This window comes from Ptychodera flava, chromosome 13 (assembly GCF_041260155.1).
Source record: "Ptychodera flava strain L36383 chromosome 13, AS_Pfla_20210202, whole genome shotgun sequence".
Classification (NCBI taxonomy): domain Eukaryota; kingdom Metazoa; phylum Hemichordata; class Enteropneusta; family Ptychoderidae; genus Ptychodera; species Ptychodera flava.
Genome location: NC_091940.1, coordinates 8,318,197 through 8,342,823, shown reverse-complemented (window position 1 = coordinate 8,342,823; position 24,627 = coordinate 8,318,197). Strand labels below are relative to the sequence as shown.

Here is a 24,627-nt window from a genome sequence, read left to right as displayed (position 1 = left end):
AGTATCTTGGTTGTTTGTTAGTGTTATAATTGGTACGGTAATGGTTTCCACACGTTTGTCATCATTGAACATTTCAGTTAGACCATGCCAGACTGAGTGTATTAACAGCAGCGCTTCGCGAAAAACTGACAATGCCACACAAGCGACCATCTCGCTTTGTGTTAGGACGGAGTTGCCATGATCATTTTTTCTAATCTGTGATACACAGTCAGAAAGATCAATTCACACATCTAATAAATTGTTTAAAACAAAGTTACATTTCTCCGAGAGACAGGAGCGAAGGGACAACTTTTTTACAGTATTTGAAGAACAATATGACTGTTTATTTCTAGACTCTCTCGAAAGACTTGGAATTCAAAACAAACTATAACGAACCATAGCTTCTAAAATTAAACCCGACGGGGAAATACAACAATTAAAAATGTAATCAGTGTAAATATGTACCATAAGTACTGAAAATCTTTGAAGAAGGGGTTATTAATGACAGTTGAAGTTCCATGTTCCTTAGGTGTTTGATTTTTTTAATGAAAAGCAAGCTTATTTAAAACTGTGTGGGAAAAGGTTGGTAAATCGTAAAATCCTTAAACATTTCTTTGCTATAAAAGGTTGTCAATATATTCTAAATCTCTGGATTTTAGGTAGACGTTCATCATAACAGGGTTGAAGCTATCCACTTGGACAAATCTGACAGTGAAAGATAGTAATTCTTTTTGAATAGCATGGACTACAGTATAAACTACCTCTCGGTGTGATATGATTCAATGCAAGTACAAATATACGCACACTTAATCAGGCACATCTATTTTTGTAGCCGTAACCGCTACATAAAACGCGAATATTAAGCGTCAGATTCTCCAGATATGCGTTCCCTGGCAACTACTTCGTACGGATTACATCTGGTGGCAAGGCCGTCGAAATTTGGTTTCAAGCTAGGTTTCTCCTTGCCTGGTGGAGGTAAGAAAGTGAATTGCTGGAATAAGCAGGCGAATATTAGCATCATTTCATTCTTTGCCAAAACCTCTCCAACGCATACACGACGTCCGGCAGAGAATGGAAGGAAACTGTCTTGTTTTGGCAAAGTCTTGCCATCCTCATCCAAAAACCGTTCTGAAAGCAGAAAAGAAAATGCTTTTAAAAGGACTTTTAAATTTATTAAATGTGAATAACAAAGTCACTCTCCATAAGTATTATTTCCATGAATGTGTTCAGACATTTTGCAAAGCAAGTCATGTTGTTACCAGTACCGCATATTTGTTTGAAACTAAAGTCAGGTCGCAGGAAAGGTTTTAACTTTGTTATGTTAGCACAACGAACAATTTGATGACATCAACTTTCAAGTTTGTCTTTGTACTCTTTCTCAATTCAATTCAGCTTATGTAGTCGCAAGGGCCCGCTATGTACAGTCGTTAACCCCACTGGCATAGTGACCTCATTCCTTTCGTAAAGACTTTTTGAACTCACCTGGACGGAATTGCTCGGGTTCCTTCCAGTATTTCTCATCCATATGCACTTTCCACAGGTTTGTCCATATTTGGGTTCCTTTGGGTACGTTATAACCACCTAAACAAGGATTAATTAGTCAGAACGTGATATCTTAAAAGATTGACAAATATAAAATTAATGTGGGGATTTTACGCGGTAATAATATTGATTTTCAATTCTTATGACAACGTCAGTTTTCATCCTACCTTTGCCTTACTTTTCACAACTTTTAAGAATCAACCAAAGACATTAGTTGAGTACAGAATGGCTTGTGGCTCAGTTTGTAAGCCTGGTGAGAGCTTGTGTTTTTGGATGAATGAATGGCTAAGATTGTAAGCCTCCAAAAACGTTGGTGGTCAACGATTCACGATTTTTGTAGGGGTGGTGAACGTGTGTCTGTAAAACGAGTTAGTAATCACAGAACAGAATAAAAAATCGTAGTTTAATAGTTTATTTTTAGAATAAATGTCGAGGGCGTTGTTCTGTAATATTTGGGAGGTTAAATCTTAGCATTTTGGGTTAATGTATAGAACGTGTCATTAAAATACAAATAATCCTCACTGTTAATAAATATATGTACCACGATAATGCTAAATAATTGATGACACTCTATAGTGGACATTAGCTGAAACAATAATATTTTGTGACAAAAATTCAAATACTTCTATATTCAAACACAAAATAAATGTCCTTGAAACCAGCAAGCTACGAAACATTAAATGATATATTGGCACAGACACGAAGAGTCTCACGATTTGTGGACTTGGGGACCAAAAACAGCAAACTTTTAGACATTTTGAAACTTTCAATATAAATTAGAAGGAGGCTACAATGCGACCTAATATATAAATTACTCTGCATGTTGTAAGGGCTTTCACAAATTGTTAGTGTTTCATCTTTCTATTATTTCAAACAATGTCAACAATTTTTCATCTTCAGATGGAAGGCTGTTTATGAATTTGTTACCCGGCTTAGCACTGTGAAAACAATAATTGCAAGCTTAATGCACATCTGACACGTACTTTGCTTGGTTAAAATGTCATCGGCAATATCTCAGTTAAAATGTGTCTTTACATCATTAAAACACTTTTGGTTTTTTTCCTTAATTTTGTTCGTCTTCTTGTGTTTAGCGGCTAGTTTTTCTCTGTATATAGACACTATTTTATTCAACGATAATATCGATGACCCAGGGGCTTATCTCCTACCCTTTAACACAGGGGATACGCCCCTCTTGCACTGGGTCATCAACTCTGATATTATTTAACCTGCTCGGAAATAGCATACGAGAAGTACCTACCAACAGAAGTATCCTCGATAGTTTTATGGGGAACACCGACAGGTGCAACTGTTCTTATTCTCATGATTTCGTGGATAACGGCATCACAGTACGGTAATTTATTCTTGTCAGTTAACAACGGTAGTCTTTGTCCGATGACGTCATCTATTTCCTCTTGTACTTTTGTCTGCACATCCGGGTAGTTTACCATGTAGGCTACGCACCAGTTCATGGTATTAATGGTAGTGTCAATTCCGGCTGTACGAATATAGGTGACATGATTATTATTCTTCCATGCTTCGTTGGTCTTGTGAACTGGGTACTATTTTATACCAAAGGTTACTCGACCAAAAGCTTTCATTTTTACCCCATAGGTTCGGACAAAACTTTGGCAGTCGTGCTTCTGGTGTTTTGTTGCAAACGCATATATGCATACAATATTAAACACCATCGCCATGTTAAGCTGTGTCACAGGGTATTGCTGGCATTATTTGTCTAGAAGTTATAACTAGGCTCAATAAATGTCAAGTATTAAACTTATTTTTCATTACACAAGCCTTACATGTGTTGATTGTGTGCCTATCACTCTACCCTCGCCATCTCTATATAGTGTTTCAAAGAAAACAGTCCATATCTGGCAATTACCCTCCCTGATCCCCTTCATTAATTTGTTCTGTCGATCACCAACGTGGGGGTTTATCGCCATGTCCAAATAACTTGTAAGCTGCCGTTATAACCTTATGAGCTTCTAACGAGTTGTTTGGTCAGGGCAATAATCCCCCACATTGGTGATCGGCAGAACGTGACTGTTTTCTTTGAAATACTATATAGAGATAGCAAGGGTAAAGTAATAGGCATACACTCGACACAGGTAAGGCTGGTATAACGAAAATAAGTTGAATACATGACATTTATTGATCGTATTCATAACTTCCACACGAATAATGCTAGCAATACCCTGTGGTTGAGTCTGCAATAGTGAATGGAGATAGTATTAAATTAATAATTAATCGGGTACCATGTTTTCAGAAAGTGATCTCCAAAGTTTTTCCAGTGACTTCTTTGTTCTTGTCATAGTGGCAGACGCGGTATATAACTGAATCATAAAAATACCACGTCTGCTAAACTGTTGAGTCAAGTATGTTAATGACATAGTAGACGTATGGGTATTTTGCACCTAAATTTGTAGCACCTCACATTCTCTGTGCATGCATGTGTACGCATGTATGTATATTTCATACAAGCTTTTTTAAAATTTGCCAGCTCAATGTCAGGTTTTGCTGACGCTCTGACACGTTACCTTTGAGTCTCTGCAGCAGTGAGTTAGTTTCTCTTGAAATTCCCCGATATCGCGCTCAACCAACTCACACCCTCTAAATTCCCTGACTCGAACTTCGTCTATTTTACAGCCTATCCTCAATTCATCTAATGACAAAGGTAATGGTAAATTACCTCCAAAGATATCAGACACCGTTTGTCGTACATTAACGTCTGTCAACGTATCAGCTTGGTCTTCACCTGCAGCCTTTGCTTCCGCTTGGATCTGCAGAAGGTCGTCAACAAGGTCGGAGACTTTCCCTGAAAAGACGACAATAGAATAACCATCAACTGTTGACAACAGAGCCAGCCAGACGAGGATTGTTATCTAATATAAGAAAATTACCGTGACAATGCTTAGAATGATGATGATGATGATGAGGATGATGATGATGATGATGTTGATGATGATGATAAAAATAATTGTAATGATGGCAGTGGTGTTGGTTGAGGTTTTGGTAGCGGTGATGACAAACCTCATGGTGGTAGTAATTTGATGATGATGGTAATCATAATTATCATACATCTGCGTCTGTGGAGTTTCGTCGTACAGTAAGTTTCGGTATCAGAGGAAGCGGAGTCCAATAACATGGACGCGGAGTTCACTAACTTTTGCTGTATCGAAAGCTATTTCACGTTTCACCTTAAAACACCTTTACGTCAACACACGTGGAAAAAGGATAGATTATTTTTAATTTTTCTTACAAAAAAAAATACTTCTAAATATTCAGTACTTCACGAAGTTAATAGTGGTCAGTCCAAGAGCCTATGAGTTTGAGTGAAATTATGCTGCCGACCTAAAATTTCTACCACGTACACTGCTCTGCGCAGGATGACAATTTGTTCTGTGCGTTTAGCGCTCGAGCTGAACGCGTTCCAAGCCTGCACGTGATCGCTAAATGAAGTGCCCCACAGGTGTCCTAAAAACGCTTTAATTTCCTTTTTTTATGTTAAAATGGACTGGAAAAGGTGTATTATATTACGGTTATTGAAAAAATACTGAAATTTATGTCCTACTATACGTGTCTCGAACAATACCTCCACTGCTCGATGTACTCTCACATAAGTTGGGCATCTTGTGAATACCGGCAATCTCATAGCATCATGGTTAGGATGACGAAAGTGGTGATAGTGATGATAACGATGACAACGATGATGATGGCGGTGGTGACGATGGTAGTGGTTGTGGCGGGGAGGAGATAATGATGATGATGAGGATGGGGATTAGGATGAGGATGACGATGATGATGGTTCGCAATCATACGGGAGGTTTCTTCTTTTTATTACTTATGGAGGAGATATCAACCAAGCAACTGTTTTCTAGACTATTACATCTTTCAAATGCCTTCTGTTAATCTAACAGGAAATCATAACCATACCTTCGTGCATTCGTGTTTTATGTTCATCGATTTTTGACTGGATAAAAGTAAGCCATTCATTTAAGCACTTCTTTACTAGGCGAAGACCACTAGTTGGTATATATTTGAATATGGGCACAAAGTCAGCTAATAGACCATTTCCGAAGCTTTCGTTGGTTTTTTTGATGTAATTCAAGATTTCGTCGAACTCGGGGTCATCAAGTTCATAGCTGAAAGATAGAATTATTTTTTTGAAAAAAGATAATTTTAAGAAAGTGGCTGAATTAACAGATATCGCTGGTTCACACTGCAGATGTTTTCAAAAATTGGATCACAGTCACATTTTTTCTTACATCAGGAAGGAGGAAGTAGATACTTGTATGACATTTTCCACAGATGCAACCGGGCTGTTTTAATCATTTAGGAGATGTAAGGCTTCAAACAAAATCCCAAAATAAGATAGAGCATTTTTGCCTATTTGTACAAGACGGTAATCTATAGCTTGAATTATGTTGCAAAACATGTATGGCGATAATAGAATACAGCTGTATAATGACACAAACAACATTAATGGGGAGAAATAGCATCCTGTCTACCAGCAATGTAAGTCTGTGAGGTTCATTGGTCCATTTCAACCAAGGAGCTTAGGGAGCCTTCAGTAATTACAGGGGGTGGGGTGGGCCGGGGGAATTTGGGGATGAGTCACTTTTTAGAAAGCCGTTCATCGGGAGGGGCACTTTTTATAAACCTATCTTGGGGAGGGTCACTTTTGACAGAAGCTTATTTTATGGCCAAAACGTTGATTGTCCGTGTGATATTTCCTGAATAGGAAATCACCAACAAAATACGTATACATTATCCACAAGTTTCACGAGCACAGAAGATGCAGTGGTGTCCTACATTAAACACCTTGAACAGTTAAAACTGATAAAAGACAAGCGACAAAAAACATATGCAACAGGTGGAAAAGTTTATATCAATTATCAAATGTACATAAATGCAAAGATATTGTCAGTTTTATACTGGAAAAAATTGTGCATAGTTCTCTCATAGACTACTATGTACAGTAAATCAACTTTTCAGTGAAATTCCAAAATGAAATTTCTTGCACAACCATGGACTTATAAACACTCTAGTTTAATCAAAAAATTAATATAAATAATCAAGCGCTCATACATGCACAGATTTACCTGATTTTGTACTCAAAAAAACATTATTCATAGTTTCATCATAGACCGCCATGCATAGTGAATCGACATTTCGGTGAAATTCCAAAATCGAATTTCTTGCACAACTACGGACTTGTAATCACTCTAGTCTAATCAAGAACAATAATGTAGATTATCCAGCATACATAGATGCACAGATTTATCTTATTTTGTACGGAAAAAAAAATATTCATAGTTTCATCATAGACCACCATGCATAGTGAATCGACATTTCGGTGAAATTCAAAAATCGAATTTCTTGCACAACCACGGACTTGTATCCACTCTAGTCTAATCAAGAACAATAATGTAGATTATCCAGCATACATAGATGCACAGATTTATCTAATTTTGTACTGAAAAAAAAATATTCATAGTTTCATCATAGACCGCCATGCATAGTGAATCGACATTTTGCTGAAATTCTAAAATCAAATTTCTTACACAACAATAGACTTGTTACCACTCTAGTCTAATCAAGAACATTAATATCAATAATCAAGAGTACACAAATGCAAAGATTTACCTATTTTTGTATTGGAAAAAACTATTCATAGTTTCATCATAGACACCATGGATAGTGAACATACTTTTTAGATGAAATTCAGAAATCAATTCTAGACAAGAAATTGATGTACACAATTGCACGTTTTACTTCCAAATTCAAGCAAAGTACATTTAAATACAATAACAAACATATATAATATACAGACATAGCATGTTTGCGGGGGGGAAATTGTCAATAATTTGCCTGATAGACTGCATGTATTATGATTTGATATTTTTGGATGAGGCACTAAATCCGCCACATCGTGCCTTCTTATAGTTGCACCAAATATGGTGACTCTCCCTCAAATGTATGAAATACCATATCTCTTTAAAAAGTCTTGCGTGATAAATTGTGACTGTCCCTCCAAAAACACCAGCCCCCCTTTTCAGTTTGTCCCTAACATAACAATTGAACCAACTGTTGTGTAAATTAGCTGATACTGTTTCAGTTATTCCTGGGGAGAATACCGCAGTGGTTTGGGGGGGAGGGCCAAGTTTTAGAATGTCGGACAAGGGGGAGGGTCACATTTTTGACAGAGGATATATTAGGGAGGGTCACATTTTACGGTGCAGGTGTGCGTGAAATTTCCCCGGCCCAACCCCCCCTGTAATTACTAAATGCTCCCTTAATTTCATAAAATGCGGCATGAAAACTGACGCCGGAAAAGCGCACCAATTGGCACCTCTGAATGAACATGTTATGTATTGATTTTGTCGGTGACATAAGCATACAATACATTTACAAATGTACTTCAGCCAGGTCATAAATTCAAATAAGGCAGTCGTTTATAACAGCATCCCTAACTAGTTTCCTCTACTTATTGTAGGAAAAAGAACACTGTAGTCTGATGAGCGAGAGAGATTCATCTCCAGTTAGCGCAACAATGGCAATCCACATCACCTTCAATCCACATCACTGAATATAGCCCCTATTACACCCGTGGCCACTTTAGTGTTGATCAAGGCTACTTGATACAGACAGAGATTCTGCTTGTATAAAGACACAACAGGCCCTGCCAAGGGTTGTAAATGAGAGCTAACGATTGGCACCCCGTCTAAAAAATTGAGACACAGGATACCACTAAAGCCTCTACTCGATATTTTTTTTATTTAGGCATTACACTTTGAAGAGCTCATTGCTACAGCAGCAAGTACAATTGTATGCCCCATGCAGACAGTGTGTCTGGGGAAATTGAAATACACAAGACGTGTACGTGGACCAGTGCATGGTAATGTTACATTGTATCTCAATCTTAGACACAAGGTGCCAATCGTAAACTCTCATTTACAACCCCAGACAGAGCTAGTTTTGCATTTGAATAAGCAGAATTTCTGTTTGTATCAAGTAGCCTCGATCAACACTAAAGTGGCCACAGGTGTAGCTTGTCTATGCATTATCAGAGCCTATATGCTCCTTGTTAGAACATCAATATTTTCTATATCAGGTTTGCTACGATCAACCTCCTCTATAACGGCTCCGTATCTCCAACAGTGGAGTTAAAAACCGGAATACATAGAATAGGATTCTGAGCACTCCTGAAGGATAAATGCAAAACTTTTAGATCGATTCGCATTGTCAAATCTGTTGCAGACTTTGAAGTAAAGTTTACATTAAAATAGTATACGCCTCGAAAGTGAATGACTTAAAATTTTTCTCAAACTTTCCTCAGGGAAAATTTCAACCATTCTCTTTCAAAATCAAGAATAAAAATCAAGGGTCACTGTGCAATTGGTGGGACTAGGGAAACAAATATCGAAGATTTATCGATATTTGAAATTCAAAATAGCCGCCATCACTGTGTTAAATCTATGGAGAAAAATAAAGTCTTTGATTTACGAAAAACTGAGATGGTTAAGATTCTTACGCAAAGAGCTTTAGAATGAACCCACAAGGTGTAGTTCAGAAAGGAATTGTAAAAGTTTGAGAGTCCGAATATTTGTCCCAAAGGCTCATTCTACCTTAGGCAACCTGTATACTGTCACCTGTTCCAATTTTGCCACAGTTACCATGGGAAGAGAAAATTTAACCAATCAAAGATTTTTAAGCGAGTGGCCGCTTTTTTAAAAAATAACGCCCTCGCATGGGCATTTTGAATACCAAGGAACGTCCTTCTGACCATATATGGGCATATTTAGATTACAGCTGACTGTATACCTTTAAAAAGTCAACAATTATAACCTTTGGATCTAATTTATTGTAAGTGAACTATTCTCGTCCCTAAGTTTCACACCGCTTGAACCAATATTGAAATAGATCCAAAGTACTCACTTTTGACCAAAACACATGGTCGACATAACATTGAAGGTTAACAACATCAGTAAGGGCTGCGGATCAAACGGTTCTCCATTCTTATCAGTAATGGCTTTCTTCAGACGTGGAAACGCATCTTTTGTCACGAGATTTTCCAGTTTGTGTCCACTGGCATAATTTCTAAAACAAAACAAAACAAAAACTTTTCGACACTATTCACTTGCCTGTTCATCTCGTAGCCTTTCTCTTCTATGTATGATAAAACCATCACCGTCATACGATTTACAAACAAGACATCAGGTGCCAGTTATAACGTATATAAAACTTCTGGTATGGCAATCACAGTAATAACAGTTGAGCATTTACCCATGTACACTTCAATGCAATCTTCAATCAGTAATTATTCAAAAAAGCGTATAAATGTAAAACATGTAATGTTCGTCGGCTTGATCATTTAGAGGAGTTGAACACTAACGCTAAACCACCTTTCACGTAAATTACAAATCTGCAGCCTCTTTACAGATGTGAACGTCTAAATCCAAGGCTTGTCATCACAGAATTATATAAGAACGTATATTGAAAAGCAAATTTTCATCTACAATATGTAGCAAATGCAGTTGTAAGACTTTTAGGGTGTTGTTTGTAAGTCACAACTAACCAGTTACGCGGTAACCCATGAACTTTGGAAACGTTAGTTTTTCAATGTTTTTGTAACATCAATTTATATATCTCGGCGCGGACTCGGGTGGTTGCGATAATATTGCCCTGGGCAGCTGAGTCAATAGTGAACAACATCGGGAAAATAAACAGAACTTTGGCAGAAATATTTGTCTATATAGCAACCATATAGTTAGTTTGACAACGACTCGATGGATTAAATCTCAATATATTACCTGATCGCTTGGTGGGCAATTTTACGCAAAGCCTTCCACTTCTGCTCGAAGTTACCGAACGCAATATCTTCTCCTCCCTCGCTAGCTATGTCAACTGTAAAATGAGATCGAAGAGGCACAGAATAATGACTTGCCAATTCGATAATGCGTTTGTGGTGTTCGAAAATTCAGGAACATTGCACTCTGTGACTGTATATAAGACTGTATTGTGCGTACCGAACGACACATGCGGGAAAGTAGATATCAAAATATGCAATGTTGAAATTACTAATATCGACATTGCATACACTATTGACATTATCAAATACATTATATATATATATATATATATATATATATATATATATATATATTATATAATATCTGATATATAATCGGAAATTACAGTTCTGGACGCGGAAAGCAGAGCGCTATAAATAATTATTAACGCAAAGGAACGACACAGAGACAAGTGTTTGGCCGAAATCCGGGGTTATGCATGTACTGCCATGGCGGGGGCAACGAGGCGTCATAGCGGCCTGGATGGCGGTACCGGGTTATTGGTACCGTGCATCGGGCAACGTGCTACCAGTCGCCCGCAGCAGACCCATGACAGTACCCCCCTGGAACTTTATTATGTAAAGTTAGCGATATAGAGACATACAGTATCTTTTATTGTGAGCTGCTAGCCTGCAGCGAGGCTTTTTTTTTTTTTTTTTCTAGTGGAGGGTGGTTGGGAATTTTGTGGTGTGAACTTGAGCGTGGCAGAAGTTGAAATGGACGATCGGTGGCTTTGATCATACTGATATGCGCATGGATAATGACGTGGCAAGGGTGACGCAAGTTGTTTAGATAACGATTTGAAGGCGGTTGGTAGATAAGGTTACGTCTCCAGTGCATCCAGCAAGCAGTAGAAGTGGTGGTGCATGGTGACCCATACTTAGCAAGGTCTAAACCCTTCTCCCCGTGTCCCTCCAGACGTTAACAATGATTATAGCAAAGCCATAATCACCCAACACAAATTACTTCAAGCACAAAGTAATAATATCTGTTACTTAACAGGGCTCGAAATTAGTGGTGGTCCCGCGTCCACAGACCACCAACTTTTCCCCGGGGTTACCAAAGTCCATGAAACGGTAGCCCACCTGGACTACCAAAGCCTGGGACATGAAATTCAGTTAGTACTTGGCATGTCATGGCCGGTCTTTCACTTTTGGACGAGTTAAATGCAGTAAAACCCAGCTTGACACAGTGAGACCAGTTTATGTCTTTGTTTTGAAAATTATCATTGCCATAACGACTATCAAAATTTGCATTCAACTCTAAGAATGAACCGGGTTGTCAATACAATGATAGGTCACCAAAATTTTTAGTTTCATGTCGTCAGTTATACCAGTTTCCTTTGGGTAATAAAGGTGTGCAAGTATTCACATCCAATGACTTACAAATTCACTTCATGGTCAAAATCTTGAAAAAAAAGCTTTTTCTTTTCTTGTTAATGAAAATAATCCTTAAATTAAAATATGCATGGGCTACCAGCCATTGCCACTGGGCTACAACTTTAGAAAATGGTAGCCTAATTGGACTACCAGGGAATAAATTCATTCGAGCCCTGCTAAAGTTTCATACATCCTGCAATCTTCAGACAGAAGTGACTCTTAGCTTTACATTCTCATTTATATGGTGGGACGTACCATTCTATTTGTAGTTGGTGTTACAATTCGATAATTGTTTTGGTGACCAACACGACATAGCTTGTTGATGAGATAAGGATAGATTTCTCAAGTAATCCCTCTAAATGGTTCATTTATTCGCGGCGGAGGGATGTTAAAAATAAAGTGCTTTGTCTCGAAACTGCGTTCATCTCTTGACTTGGTATCATTATTGATATGAAGTGGACATTTTGCATGAATTACAGATTAAATCATGTGTCGGTAATTGAACACTTTTTACACTATGTAGTGCGATGCATTTTATTGCTTATATGATCTCACTGAACAATATTTGATAAGTTTGATAATAAAGCATGTGCATGATGGGTTGTATGCAGGTCTACCTCATTGACCAGCTAATTACAGTTTCAGACTTACGGCTATGAGCCAGGGGTCTTCCGGCAAAGGCGTTCTGCTTCTTTACCAATGCTTCCCGGACAAGCTCGATGTTATTGAGTATAATCATTCGCTCCCTTCCGACTTTCAGGGAATAGATATCTCCGTATTTCTTGGTGAGGTCAGTGATGGCACAAACAGGGTCCTTTGCGAGAGCTGAAATGAGATGGTCGATCAAGCTTTTTGGTCAAATCATTTCCGCAGTTAACAAAAGAAAAGTCCTTAAGAGTTTTGTCGGCGGTAGCAGCACGTTACTCTTTCTATTCATCAGAGGTGAGACCCATAGGTGGCACAGTTCATGTAAACGTCATCAAAGAAAACATTTAACTTCGGCTGAAATTTTTACCATATCTATGCCACAAACAAATCATGTTTGTATTCATTTCCCCTAAGTATGTGAAAATATAGCTGTGGGTCCATAGCTGTGGCGTTTTACGACTTTTACCCGTCACCACAGCTATAAGAACTTCCATGGACAAACGTCCAAATACTCCCGCAAGCACCCTTTGCGCAAGTTCATTCGACACTGTTTTGGAAAGTTTCCATCCAAATTACAAATTGCCAACACACATCGACAGCTTGTTATTGGGGACTCACCACAACCAGAAATCCGCTCAAAATTCACCAAAACATTACCCTTTTTCTAGTTTTACCCGACATGACTACCCGGAGACCGCTATTTTTCTGGAGTACAACTGTTGGTCGAGGCTCAGTGCACGTCACTATAGTGACGTAAGTGGTGACCTCTCAACTTCTAAACACAAACTTAGATTATGTCCGGCATCAGTCTGCATCCCCATTAACAACCACAGATCCAAGGACTGAACTTTTTTCCCAAGTAAAAGTTTGATTTCCATTAGATGAGACCGACAATGTCCAGAAGACGAACGGTGGTCATCGATATTCCATGGTGAATCACTCAGTTTGTGTTTAGAAGTTGAGAGGTCACCGTCACGTCACTGCTGTGACGTGCTGCTGTGACGTGCTGCACTGAGCCTCGGCCTACGACTAACAGTTTTACGCTAGAAAAATGGCGGTCTCTGGGCAGTCATGCTGGGTAAAGCACAGGGTACTGCGGCATTATTTGTCTAGAGGTTATGAATATGATTAATAAATGTCAAGTATTAAACTTTTTCCTACATACAAGCCTTACCTGTGTCGGGTGTGCGCCTACTACTTTACACTCGCTATTTCTGTATGGTGTTTCAAAGAAAACATTCCATATCTTTTAATTGCTGGTAAAGTTTGTAGAATGAAACAAGCGACCTAGCGGCCGATATAGCTCCGCTGCGTTTATGTACAGAATAACTTTTTTGACACATGTTGATGAAGAAGGTAAAAATCTTTGATAGCTCAATGCAGTGGCCTGAAAAAAGTGGCTAAAACTGCTGCAAAAATACACAATTGAAGATTTCATCATACTTTGAATATATCACATCGGATCATCCCTAAGAACATGTCAACCAAAGCTATCTGATGAGTAGTTTTTTGAGAATAAAATTTTCTGACCAAAAATGGCGACAATTGCCCCCCCAAAATAAATATTGCAGATTTCATCATAATTTCAAGAGTTCAAATTTAGTTCATCTATAGAAACCTGTACACCGAATTTCAAAGCTGTTAGACCAGTACTTTTTGAGAAACGCATATTTTTGACCAAAAATGGGAAAAATTGCCCTTAAAATTCTAAATTGCAGATTTCATCATTATTTCAATCTATATCATTTAGTTCATTAGTAGGAACCCGTATACCAAATTTCAAAGCTATCAGATGAGTAGTTTTGGAAATACACATTTTTTGACCTAAAATGGCAAAAATTGCCCCCAAAATACAAATTTACAGATTTCATCAGAAATTCAATATATATTACGTAGCTCATCTGTAGAAACCTGTATACCAAATTTCAACGCTATCAGACCAGTACTTTTTGAGAAACACATTTTTTGACCAAAAATGGCAAAAATGGCCCAAAACTTACAACAATGCAGATTTCATCATAATTTCTTCAAATATCATTTAGTTCATCAGTAGGAACCCGTATACCAAATTTCAAAGCTATTAGATGAGTAGTTTTAGAAATACACATTTTTGACCAAAAATGGGAAAAATTGCCCCAAAAATACAAAATTACAGATTTCATCAGAAATTCAATACATATTACTAAGTTCATCTATAGAAACCTGTATACCAAATTTAAAAACTATCAGACCAGTGCTTTTTGAGAAATACATTTTTTGACCAAAAACGGCAAAAATTGCCTTAAAAATGCAAATTTGCATATTTCTGCACAATTTGAACAAATCTGAAATAGATCATCATTAGGGACATATGTATCAAATATCAAAGCTATCTGACTGGTAATTTTGAAGAAGAAGATTTTTAAAGATTTTTTTACCAAAAATGACAAAAATTGCCTTAAAAATACAAATATGCAAATGTCACCACGATTTGAACAAATCTGACTGAAGTCACCCTACGTAAACTGCATATCAAATTTCAAAGCAATCGGACAAGCGGTTTTAGAGAAGAAGATTTTTTTACCAAAAACACCAAAAAATGCGCCAAAAATACAAATATGCAAATTTCACCACGATTTTAACAAACTGAAGTAAGGTCACCCCAAGTGAACTGCATATCAAATTTCAAAGCAATCGGACAAGCGGTTTTAGAGAAGAAGATTTTTTTACCAAAAACACCAAAAAATGCGCCAAAAATACAAATATGCAAATTTCACCACGATTTTAACAAACTGAAGTGAGGTCACCCCAAGTGAACTGCATATAAAATTTCAAAGCAATTGGACTCGTGGTTTCAGAGGAGAAGGCAATTGTTGACGGACAACGACGGACGACGGACGACGACGACGACGGACGACGACGGACGACGGACAACGACGGAAAATCAATCTATTTGATAAGCTCCGCGTCGCTGACAGCGGAGCTAAAAAGGTGAATACATGATATTTATTTATCACATTCATACCTTCTAGACGAATAATATCTGCAGTACCCTGTGGGTAAAGCTGGAAAAAAGGTGATATTTTGGTGCATTTTTAGCGGAATTTCTTGTCGGGGTGAGTCCCTAATAACCACAGGGTACCGGAGGCATTACATTAAATATTATATTTATAGTTTACCTGTGGACTACCATGTAAAGTGATAATACTTTTAGGTGAAATTTCAATCTCATAATTGTTGTCAGCATCAAACATTGGAATCATATAGGTTTGTATCCATTGCCAAATACTTATAAAAGCACATATGTAGTTAGCTTAGTATTGTGAACAATTATTCACAGTTTTCTCATAGACTCCGATGTATAGTGGGCGAACATTTTCAGGATAATTCCAAAATCAAATTTCTTGTACACATATGTATTGTACCAACCCTATTCAAATCACGTACACTTAAGTCAATTATTAAACATCAATTAATGCAAAGATATTGGTAGTATTATATTGGAAAAATTATACATATTTTTCCCATAGAATACTATGCATAGTGGATCTATATGTACGGTGAAATTCCCAAATCAAAGTTCTTGAACACGTAGCCACACATGCCAAGATTCCCCGGCACAAACGCTGTAGGTTCGAAATCATTTCCATATGAAAAGATACCTTACTTGAGGTGTGAACTGACTGTCAATCGGTGATTGCTCTACAAATATCACGGGTGATGTCATATTCATAAACATTGTGATCTTTTGTTCTACTTGATCGGTAGTTTATTTACTCTCTGGGGAGTCATAAGCCGTTAATTCGGTAATGCGGAATTTTTCCGCTCTCAGGGGATTAGTCTACCTACATGGTTTGTGCCGGCCAATTCCCTCATGACTTGTAACCATCTTATTCTAATCAAGTACAATTATGTTAATTAACCAACTTTTATATATTTGTACAAGTACAGCAAGTTTTACATTGAAAAAAATTATTCAAAGTTTCGTCGTAGATTCCAATGTATAGTGGATGAACATTTTTGGTGAAATTCCAAAATCAAATTTATTGTACAAATAAGAGTTCAACCACCCTATTCGAATCAAGGACATTAATATCATTTAACAAACATGTATAAATGCACTGATATTGCTTGTTCTATATTCGAAAAAATTATTTATGATATTCTCATAGACTAAAAATGTGTAGTGAATCAACATTATCAATGACATCCTAAAATTAAATTTTTAGTAAACATGTGGGTTACACACTTGGGGGTAGGTTCGATTAGAGAGAGACAGAATAGGCCGGAGACAGCTTTGTATTGTGTCTTAGTATGACCAAGTTCAAATCTTGACCTTTATTACTATCACAGGTCCATATATACAGTGTAGTATGAATAATCATTAGAATCAATGAATGACACGACTAACTAATGACACGCCCAATGCATAATCTACATAATTAGTAAAGGAGTTGGTGGGCGGAGCTACACCATACACGTGCTTCCCAACAAAACACTTGCTCTTTTACCTGCCAATTTAAGCAAAGCACATTTAGATGAATTAGCAAACATATCTAAATGTACAGATTTAACTTGTTTTTGTGGGGAAATATTCATAGTCCAGTAGACTCCATGTATTATCATTTTATTTTTAAGGACGAAGCACTGTATCAGTCACATTTTGTCATCTAACAGATGCGCAAAATAAATGGTGACTCTCCCAAAAGGCATCCATGAAATTTCATGACCCTTCAAAAAGTGCTTGCGCAAAAAAAATGTGACCGATCTGTAATATCTGTCCGATCCCTTTGAGGAGGTATTTCAAAATTATAGCAAATCAGAAGCGGGGATTAAAACGCATTGTAAGTTTGTTCGGGGGGGGGGGCATTTGAAAAAAATCTGAGAACTTTTTGGATTTTATCGCCTCCCCAGAGGTGTTTGTGACTGCAGCTTTACTTAAGCAATGAGGGGATCATGAGGGGGCATCGTCAATGTTTTGGTGCAATAAGTAGGGGTTCACTTATTTTGACTGAGTGCGCAGGAAGAATTTGCCTGCCCACCCCACCTATCATAACTGGACGCTCCCTAAAAGTCATAGCTAAACACAAACAAGTCATCGTTAATGACACAGTCCCCACTTGTTAATGGGTACTTTAATTACAAGTCCTTGGAGAGAATAGAGTCATGTTCATTAATTAGGGCTGTGATTAGAAATACTGCGATACAGATGGGGCTTAATGGCCGAGAATGATCGAGTTCTATGGTGGCGAAAACATAAAACCAATGTAGGCCGCCATCCTAATTACAAAAGGTCATTAAATGAGTCAATTAGTAATTATCGACAGGATGTTGCCAAACATTTTTGCATTTCATTATACTTAACACTGACAGATTATTGCCGGTACCATATTTCATAAAGTTTGATGCAGTGCTTTTAGACATTCACCCTGAAAAACAAAAATTTATCATGTAAATGCAAATTAGCAATTAACTGCTTAAGATACTGCTAAGTGTTATTGAGATCAACATCTGTACCAAGTTTCATCAAATTTGATGCAGTACTTGTGGACATATCACTCAAATTAGGAAAGTTCATTATACATATGCAATTAAAAATTAATCACTATGACACTGATAAATGTCTTTATTCACTGTTAAAGCAATGTGACCGTAACATCTGTACCAAGTTTCATGAAATTTGATATAGTCTTTCTTGACATGTCAGCCTAATTATGAAAATTCAATGATTGACATGATACTACTGCATGTGAAACAAACTGAGGTGCATATGTATGACGTAGGTCAATGTCCCTGTACCAACTTTGAATGATTGGTGGAAACATGTCCGAGTTATGGCTCTGTACATGAAAAAAACGTAACTAAGAATGCGTTCACAAAAAAACGGTTAGGGGGGGGGGACTGGAAGCATTCAGGGGGATTCGAAAATTTTGGGAGTAGTAGAGGGGGACTTGAAAATTTTGCTCTGCCTGTAGGGGGACTTGAAAATTTTTTAGTTCCCTTTTACGTTTTATATTTTTCAACTCCAATTTTTTGTAGGTAATTAAAATAAGATTTTCATGTCGTCCAATTGTTGTAATGTATGTAATAGTTTAACAAAATCTAGAACTATTTTGTCACCTTTTATGACTTTTATCTTGAAAAAGTCTAAAAATGTATGATTTGTCGTTAAAAAAAACAAACTTGAGCCTAGTAACAGGGCAGAAATCTTATCGTAAAATAAATCGACATACATATGTATGACACAGGTCAGATGTCCTTGTACCAACTTTGAATAAAATCAGTTGAGACCTGCCTAAGCTATGGCTCAGGATATGAAAAAATTGTAACTAAATGGCCGCCATGTAGCTATTTTGGATCATATCGTAAAACAAATCGACGTACATATGTATGACATAAGTCAATGTCCTTGTACCAACTTTCAATAAAATTGGTTGATACATGTCTGAGTTATGGTTCGGGACATGAAAAAATCGTAACGAAATGGATGCCACGCAGCCATATTGAATCGTATTGTGAAACGAATTGACGTGCATATGTATGACAAAGGTTGATGTCCTTGTACTAACTTATAATAAAATTGGTTGAGACTTACCTGAGTTATGGCTCCGTACATGAAAAATCGTAACAAAATGGCTGCATGGCGGCCATATTGAATCGTATCGTAAAACAAATTGGCGTGCATATGTATGACACAAGGAGTGATCCTTGTACCAAGTTTGAATGAAATCGCTCGAGGCATGTGAGAGATCTCTGCATTAACGGGCGGACGGACACACGCACGCACGCACGCACGGACATGACCAAACTTATAAGTCCCTACGGACGGTGCCCGAGGGAAATAATTACTGAGGTGGGACTTTGAAAGCCACTTGTGCAAATCCTTGTCTCAAAACATAAGAATTTATATATGATAGGTCATTTGCGCCCTGGATGTATCGCTCCCGTCCATATCGAGCCATCGTGGTCGGAGATAAGACTGTGTAGCAGTGGCCAGACGAGAGCCATGAAGTGCAGTCTGGGTAACCGAGACCAATCAGCAATCTACAAATTGCGCCCTCCTTTGTTGCTAAATATTGTGAAGGACTTTCTTTCGAGGTAGTTCGTTTCGAAAATGAAAGACTAACCTTTGCTTGAATAGAAAACGGGAGTCACCGTGCAAATTTTTGGTCTAGAGAATTCACTCAATCTATACCGATGTTTGAAATTCAAAAAGGCCTCTATCCCTGCGTTATTCTTTTGTGGAAAATTTAAAAAAATCCTGATTTTCACAAAAGTAAGCCAGTAAATATTTTAGGTAGTCCGATTAGTTGCAAAATTTCCCCCCACAAGTGGCAGATCAAAATAATATTTTAAAAGTTTGAAAGTCCTAATATCTGTCCCCGAGGTGCATTCTATCGTGGTACGAACTTACCTCCTATGCTTCCAATGAACGGTAAGCCTCTCGGTCCTGGAGGAAAACCCGAAGGTATGTGCATGCTCCATAGTGCAGCTATTACTACCAACAGTACAACCACCAAAAACACATTGGTTGGACTACTGAGGAGGCTTAGAATGGCTCCAACTGTTAGAGAAACCATATTGTTGGATGACCTGCTGATCTGTGAATAAGAATAGAACAGCATTACTTGGGGTCGGTTACCGACAAGGGACCAGTCGGTGAAATTTACACACGTGGGATTCCGCGCATACGTTGCGGTACACTGTATCAGATTGTGACAACTGACTGGGACAACCACGTGTCTAAACACCTATTTGTAGGTGGTCAACATTGTATAGCGCGGGTGTTCACGACAATTAGTGGCCAATTATATACGTCCGTAGCAATAAGAATTGATGGCTATTATTTATTCAAAGCGCGAGGATTTAAATAGTCCGATTATGTTTTCCACTTTAGTGTATTACTTGTCATGGTGGTACCGCGCATTATTAATAATGTATGACTGCCGATTTATTTGATATAGTATGATTGAAATTGTTGCAATTCTGCAAATACGACCTTGATTCACAGATGTTTCTTCATTTCTCATTCTGTTCCACATTGCTTGTGCTGGATAAGGCTGTTCTATTTACTGATTTTAAAATGATGGCGCAGATTTCTAGAAACCCCCTGGTGTCAATGCTTTATATCGTTTTCGTATGGATTCGTTCCGTATATAAAACTGAAACCATTACAGTGATGCGAGCGATGTTGTGCTGCAGTGTGTGCCATATTGCATAACACTCAAACATTGGGAATAATACGCTTTACTGTCCCCCATCAGGGAATAGCAAACGAGAGTCGTCAAGATACAGCAACAGGGTAACACCCTTTATTTCTGATACATTGATATCAATTATAATGCCCGGATTCGCCCTTGTTCGTAAACATACCTCTCGTATAAAGTACTGAAATGTAAACTTCTCATATCATCCTCTGTACATGTGGATATCATGCGTTATCAGACACAATGCTACTTCAAACACACTATCACTTTATGGTTTTGACGTATTTGTCACCAGGCGAAGATATCGTTTACGACCTTTTGACACATTACATAATGATAGCAGATATGCACACGAAAGCATCGGATAATGCAAACGGGCATATGCTGCGAAAGGAATTCAAAAATAGACACCTTGGTATGCACGGCCAACGACTTCAACGGGCACGAAGCGAAACACAGATCACGAGCATGCACAGACAGTTGATTGTGGAAATTGTAAGGTTATAAGATTTTCCTCAAAGTTTACGACGGGGGACGACCACGAACTTGTAATATAGGTTGGCGAAATCGGCATTAACTCCTCTCCTGTAGTTCGTAGCCTTGGGGTAATTCTAGATACATCAGCATCTATGTCAGCCCATGTTAACAATATTTGTAAATACGCTTCATTTGCTTTGTGGAAAATTGGTAAAATACGCAAACTTCTCGATAGTAATTCAACCGAAAAATTAGTTAATGCACTCATTACATCCAGGCTCTATTATTGTAACAGTTTACGTTTTGGCTTACCAAATTATCAACTCAAGAAATTACAACTTGTTCAAAATTTAGCTGCACGTTCGGTCTCATCGACAAAGCAGGTCATATTCAGCCTGTACTATATAGTTTGCACTGGCTTCCGGTTCATAAGTATGTTGAGTTTAAACTTTAACGTTTAACTTACAAAGTTTTACATGAAAGAACTTTTAATTTTTTTTTTATTTGAAAGAACTTTTAAATATCCGTGTTATTTTAATTTGTAACTTTTTTACTTTTGCTTGGTATGTTCTGCACCTTGAGATGTTGTTTTTACATGGAAGGCGTTTTTTAAGAAATAAATATTATTATCACTATTATTATCATAGCCGATTTTAATTTTTATGAAGAAGTTTAGCAGAATTGAGCAGAACTTTTTACTATTTTTGCAAGGCTTGTACCTCAATAATCGGACTCTGTACACACATTCCGACATAGCATTCGTTTACAAAATAAGTAACCCATAGATGGCGAAGGAAAACGTGTCAAATATTAAAGCAGGTCTCAATCGGTCCCGCGAAAAACCGTGGCTTTCAAAAGGCCACAGTTATATTTGATGGCTGCAATTCTGTCACCGCCTAAGCGCAGAGCGAGATTGTAGCCAACAAGTGTAGCATAGAGAGATCACAGTACCTCTGTCGCGTGATGAAGGGGCCCCTGGATAGGTATTTGTGCAGACTGCCGACCCTTCTTAACGTTCACAGTGTACACAGATAGATTTCTACTGCGTAAAATATTACGCAACAAGGTCAAGCGTCATCCGTTGGGTTTTCGAGTGAAGCACTTGAAAACCCTTGACAACAACTATTCAGAAGAGCTAAATTGTTGTTCACAGCGTATGGCCTTTGGGGTATCATGCGTATTTCCCTGTTGAATGCACTTTCCTAATCCTAGTTTACATCATTTACCTATGAAGGTGGGAAGGAATAAATCTCTACCCCTTAAATGGTCTATTCATAGACCCCGAGCGAGATACATATAATCCACATAATACGACGATAGCTTCCACATTTCACATGTTTATCTCTGTATAATCATTGTCTAACACCAGCTAGACTGCACTGTCCCCTGTTTCATAAACAATTTCTCTCAAACACGCATACTCACCACCTCTCCTTGTCGCGAGGTCGAATTTGTCAGCTACGACGTTTCAATAAACTAGACCCAATTGACTCTGGGGTTTAAAGTCAATAGCCTTTTGTTTGTCTCGTGATAATTAAGGTGGTAGTGCTGGTCACGTGAATGGGTAGGCGATAAACTGAGGGAGCTTTCAGTAGTTATCGGCGGGGTAGGCGAGGGGGAATCTAGGAAGGGTTTTTATAAACCGACCCTTCGGGAGTGTCACATTTCACAAGCTTGACCTCGGGAGAGGTCATATTGTTTATTCGCCAATTTTATAACGAATACAAGAATTGTAACAGTCGTCCAACAGTGCGTAAATTACATCCTGTATGTTTAATAAATACATGTATACATATTACCAGATATGAACTGAAAATGCTCACGTGTTTCATTATATTTTGAAGTTATGTGTAAATTTGAACCTTTGCCACATGTTTGCAACTTCATTGAAATTATTATGATCAACATATGGCAAAGGTTCAAATTTACACATAACTGCAATATATAATGAAACACGTGATCATTTTCAGTTCATATCTGGTTAATATATATCCGTTTTTTCTAAAATCATTAATTATGCAAATGAGCAAAAAGTATGAAAACCACTACCACCAAAAATTAATCAGTTCTTGCCATTTGCTAACAGAATATATGTACCAGATTTGATTCTGATCTGATAAGCCGGTTTTGAGATATCGAACCAACAGACAGACAGACACACAGACGGACAGACAGACAGACAGACAGACAGACAGACATTGCTGCGACATATGCTTACGTGTGTAAACACGTAATCAAAAAATGACACGACATGATATGTGACTGATACGATATATATGAGTGACCTATTCTCAGTCATTCAATAAATGTGACCGTGGCCAAACAAGGTTTTTATACTGTATTACAACAAGTTGGGCACCATTTGTACTTTTTTGGCCCGGGTAGTCTACCTTACGAATTCGCATAGCCAACTTTACGCAGTGTACCAAGCCTTGAAAGGGACCCGTTTTGTATGGTAAAGTATGCATAACTATCAAAAGAGGCAGCATTTTTCTTATTTTGCGAGTTTGTTTTTGAATGAAGAAAGTGGTCGGAGCTTGAACTACATTTACGGTTGGTCAGCTTACAAGAAACACATTCTTTCTTCACCTATAGAGTTATGATGGTTGTGAAAACTGATGATAGATCTGAGGAAGAAGATCGGAATGAGGTAGGGAATAATCATTGTTTAAAATACCATTGGCTGTATGTTTCGGAGATTTTTCAATTTTTTTCAAATTCGGCAGTTTATCCTAAATATCAACTGCAATATTTGGTTGTACACTCATCAACACATCCATCATAATTATGTCATTGTAAAAAGTGGAATTAAAGTACGGACTAGAAGTCATTGTCAACAATGACAATGGTTTCTACACAAACATGTTGACAAACACAATACTGGCATTTTCAGCATGCCATAGAGAGTACAACAAAACATGTAGCTGATACACTGAACCGGAATACTTTAAAGGACATCCAACAGTTACAGCTATGTCCCTTTAAATGGTCTTTTGAACACTTGCTTGATATACAATGTATAAATTTTCTATTTTTGTCTCTATGTTGCATCAATCACGTGCATCAACAAGACCGACGTCACAAAACTGCTGTTTCCCAGTTTGCTTTGCACACAAGCCGACCTATATTTTGTACCGTGAACGCTAGTCCCCGGGGGGGGAGGCATGTACCCCTTGCCACACAAATCACTGAATATTTCCAATTCTCCATAAGCACAAACTGCCGAAAAGAGAACACGAAAAAACCGCAAAGAATTTATCCAAATACTTGAACGGAATTTTGAGTTCTGACGATGCTGAAATTCTCCTATTATCGGGTCTGCTCACTTAAAAAATCTATTTTCATTTGTAAGAGAGCACATATGGCGAATGTTGTTACACAAGCTGCCGTTATACTGTCGAACTGTCCGTGATAAGCACAGTCCCCCCCCCCCCCCCCCCGAGCAGACTATGATTATACCAAGCTATGCATACGGATCAGGAAGTTATGTCATGGGGTAGGGTTTTATCATTGCGCATGTGCAAACCATTGGTCTTTACTTCGATTTGCCTGGTATATGTGCAC

General features: G+C 37.9%; 1 protein-coding gene across 1 annotated transcript; it reads right to left on the bottom strand.

Annotated features, from left to right (window-relative positions):
• Positions 1–308: 308 nt before the first annotated feature.
• Positions 309–22,637, bottom strand: LOC139147314 (steroid 17-alpha-hydroxylase/17,20 lyase-like). The gene is made up of 10 exons (XM_070718368.1): positions 22,489–22,637; positions 19,794–19,980; positions 12,404–12,577; positions 10,335–10,428; positions 9,460–9,621; positions 5,455–5,663; positions 4,211–4,336; positions 2,780–3,016; positions 1,462–1,560; positions 309–1,107 (listed from the first exon to the last, which is right to left on the bottom strand). Exons 2-10 carry the CDS (start codon positions 19,957–19,959, stop codon positions 839–841), a joined length of 1,536 nt encoding a protein of 511 aa, XP_070574469.1. The 5' UTR covers positions 19,960–19,980; positions 22,489–22,637; the 3' UTR covers positions 309–838.
• Positions 22,638–24,627: the final 1,990 nt, after the last annotated feature.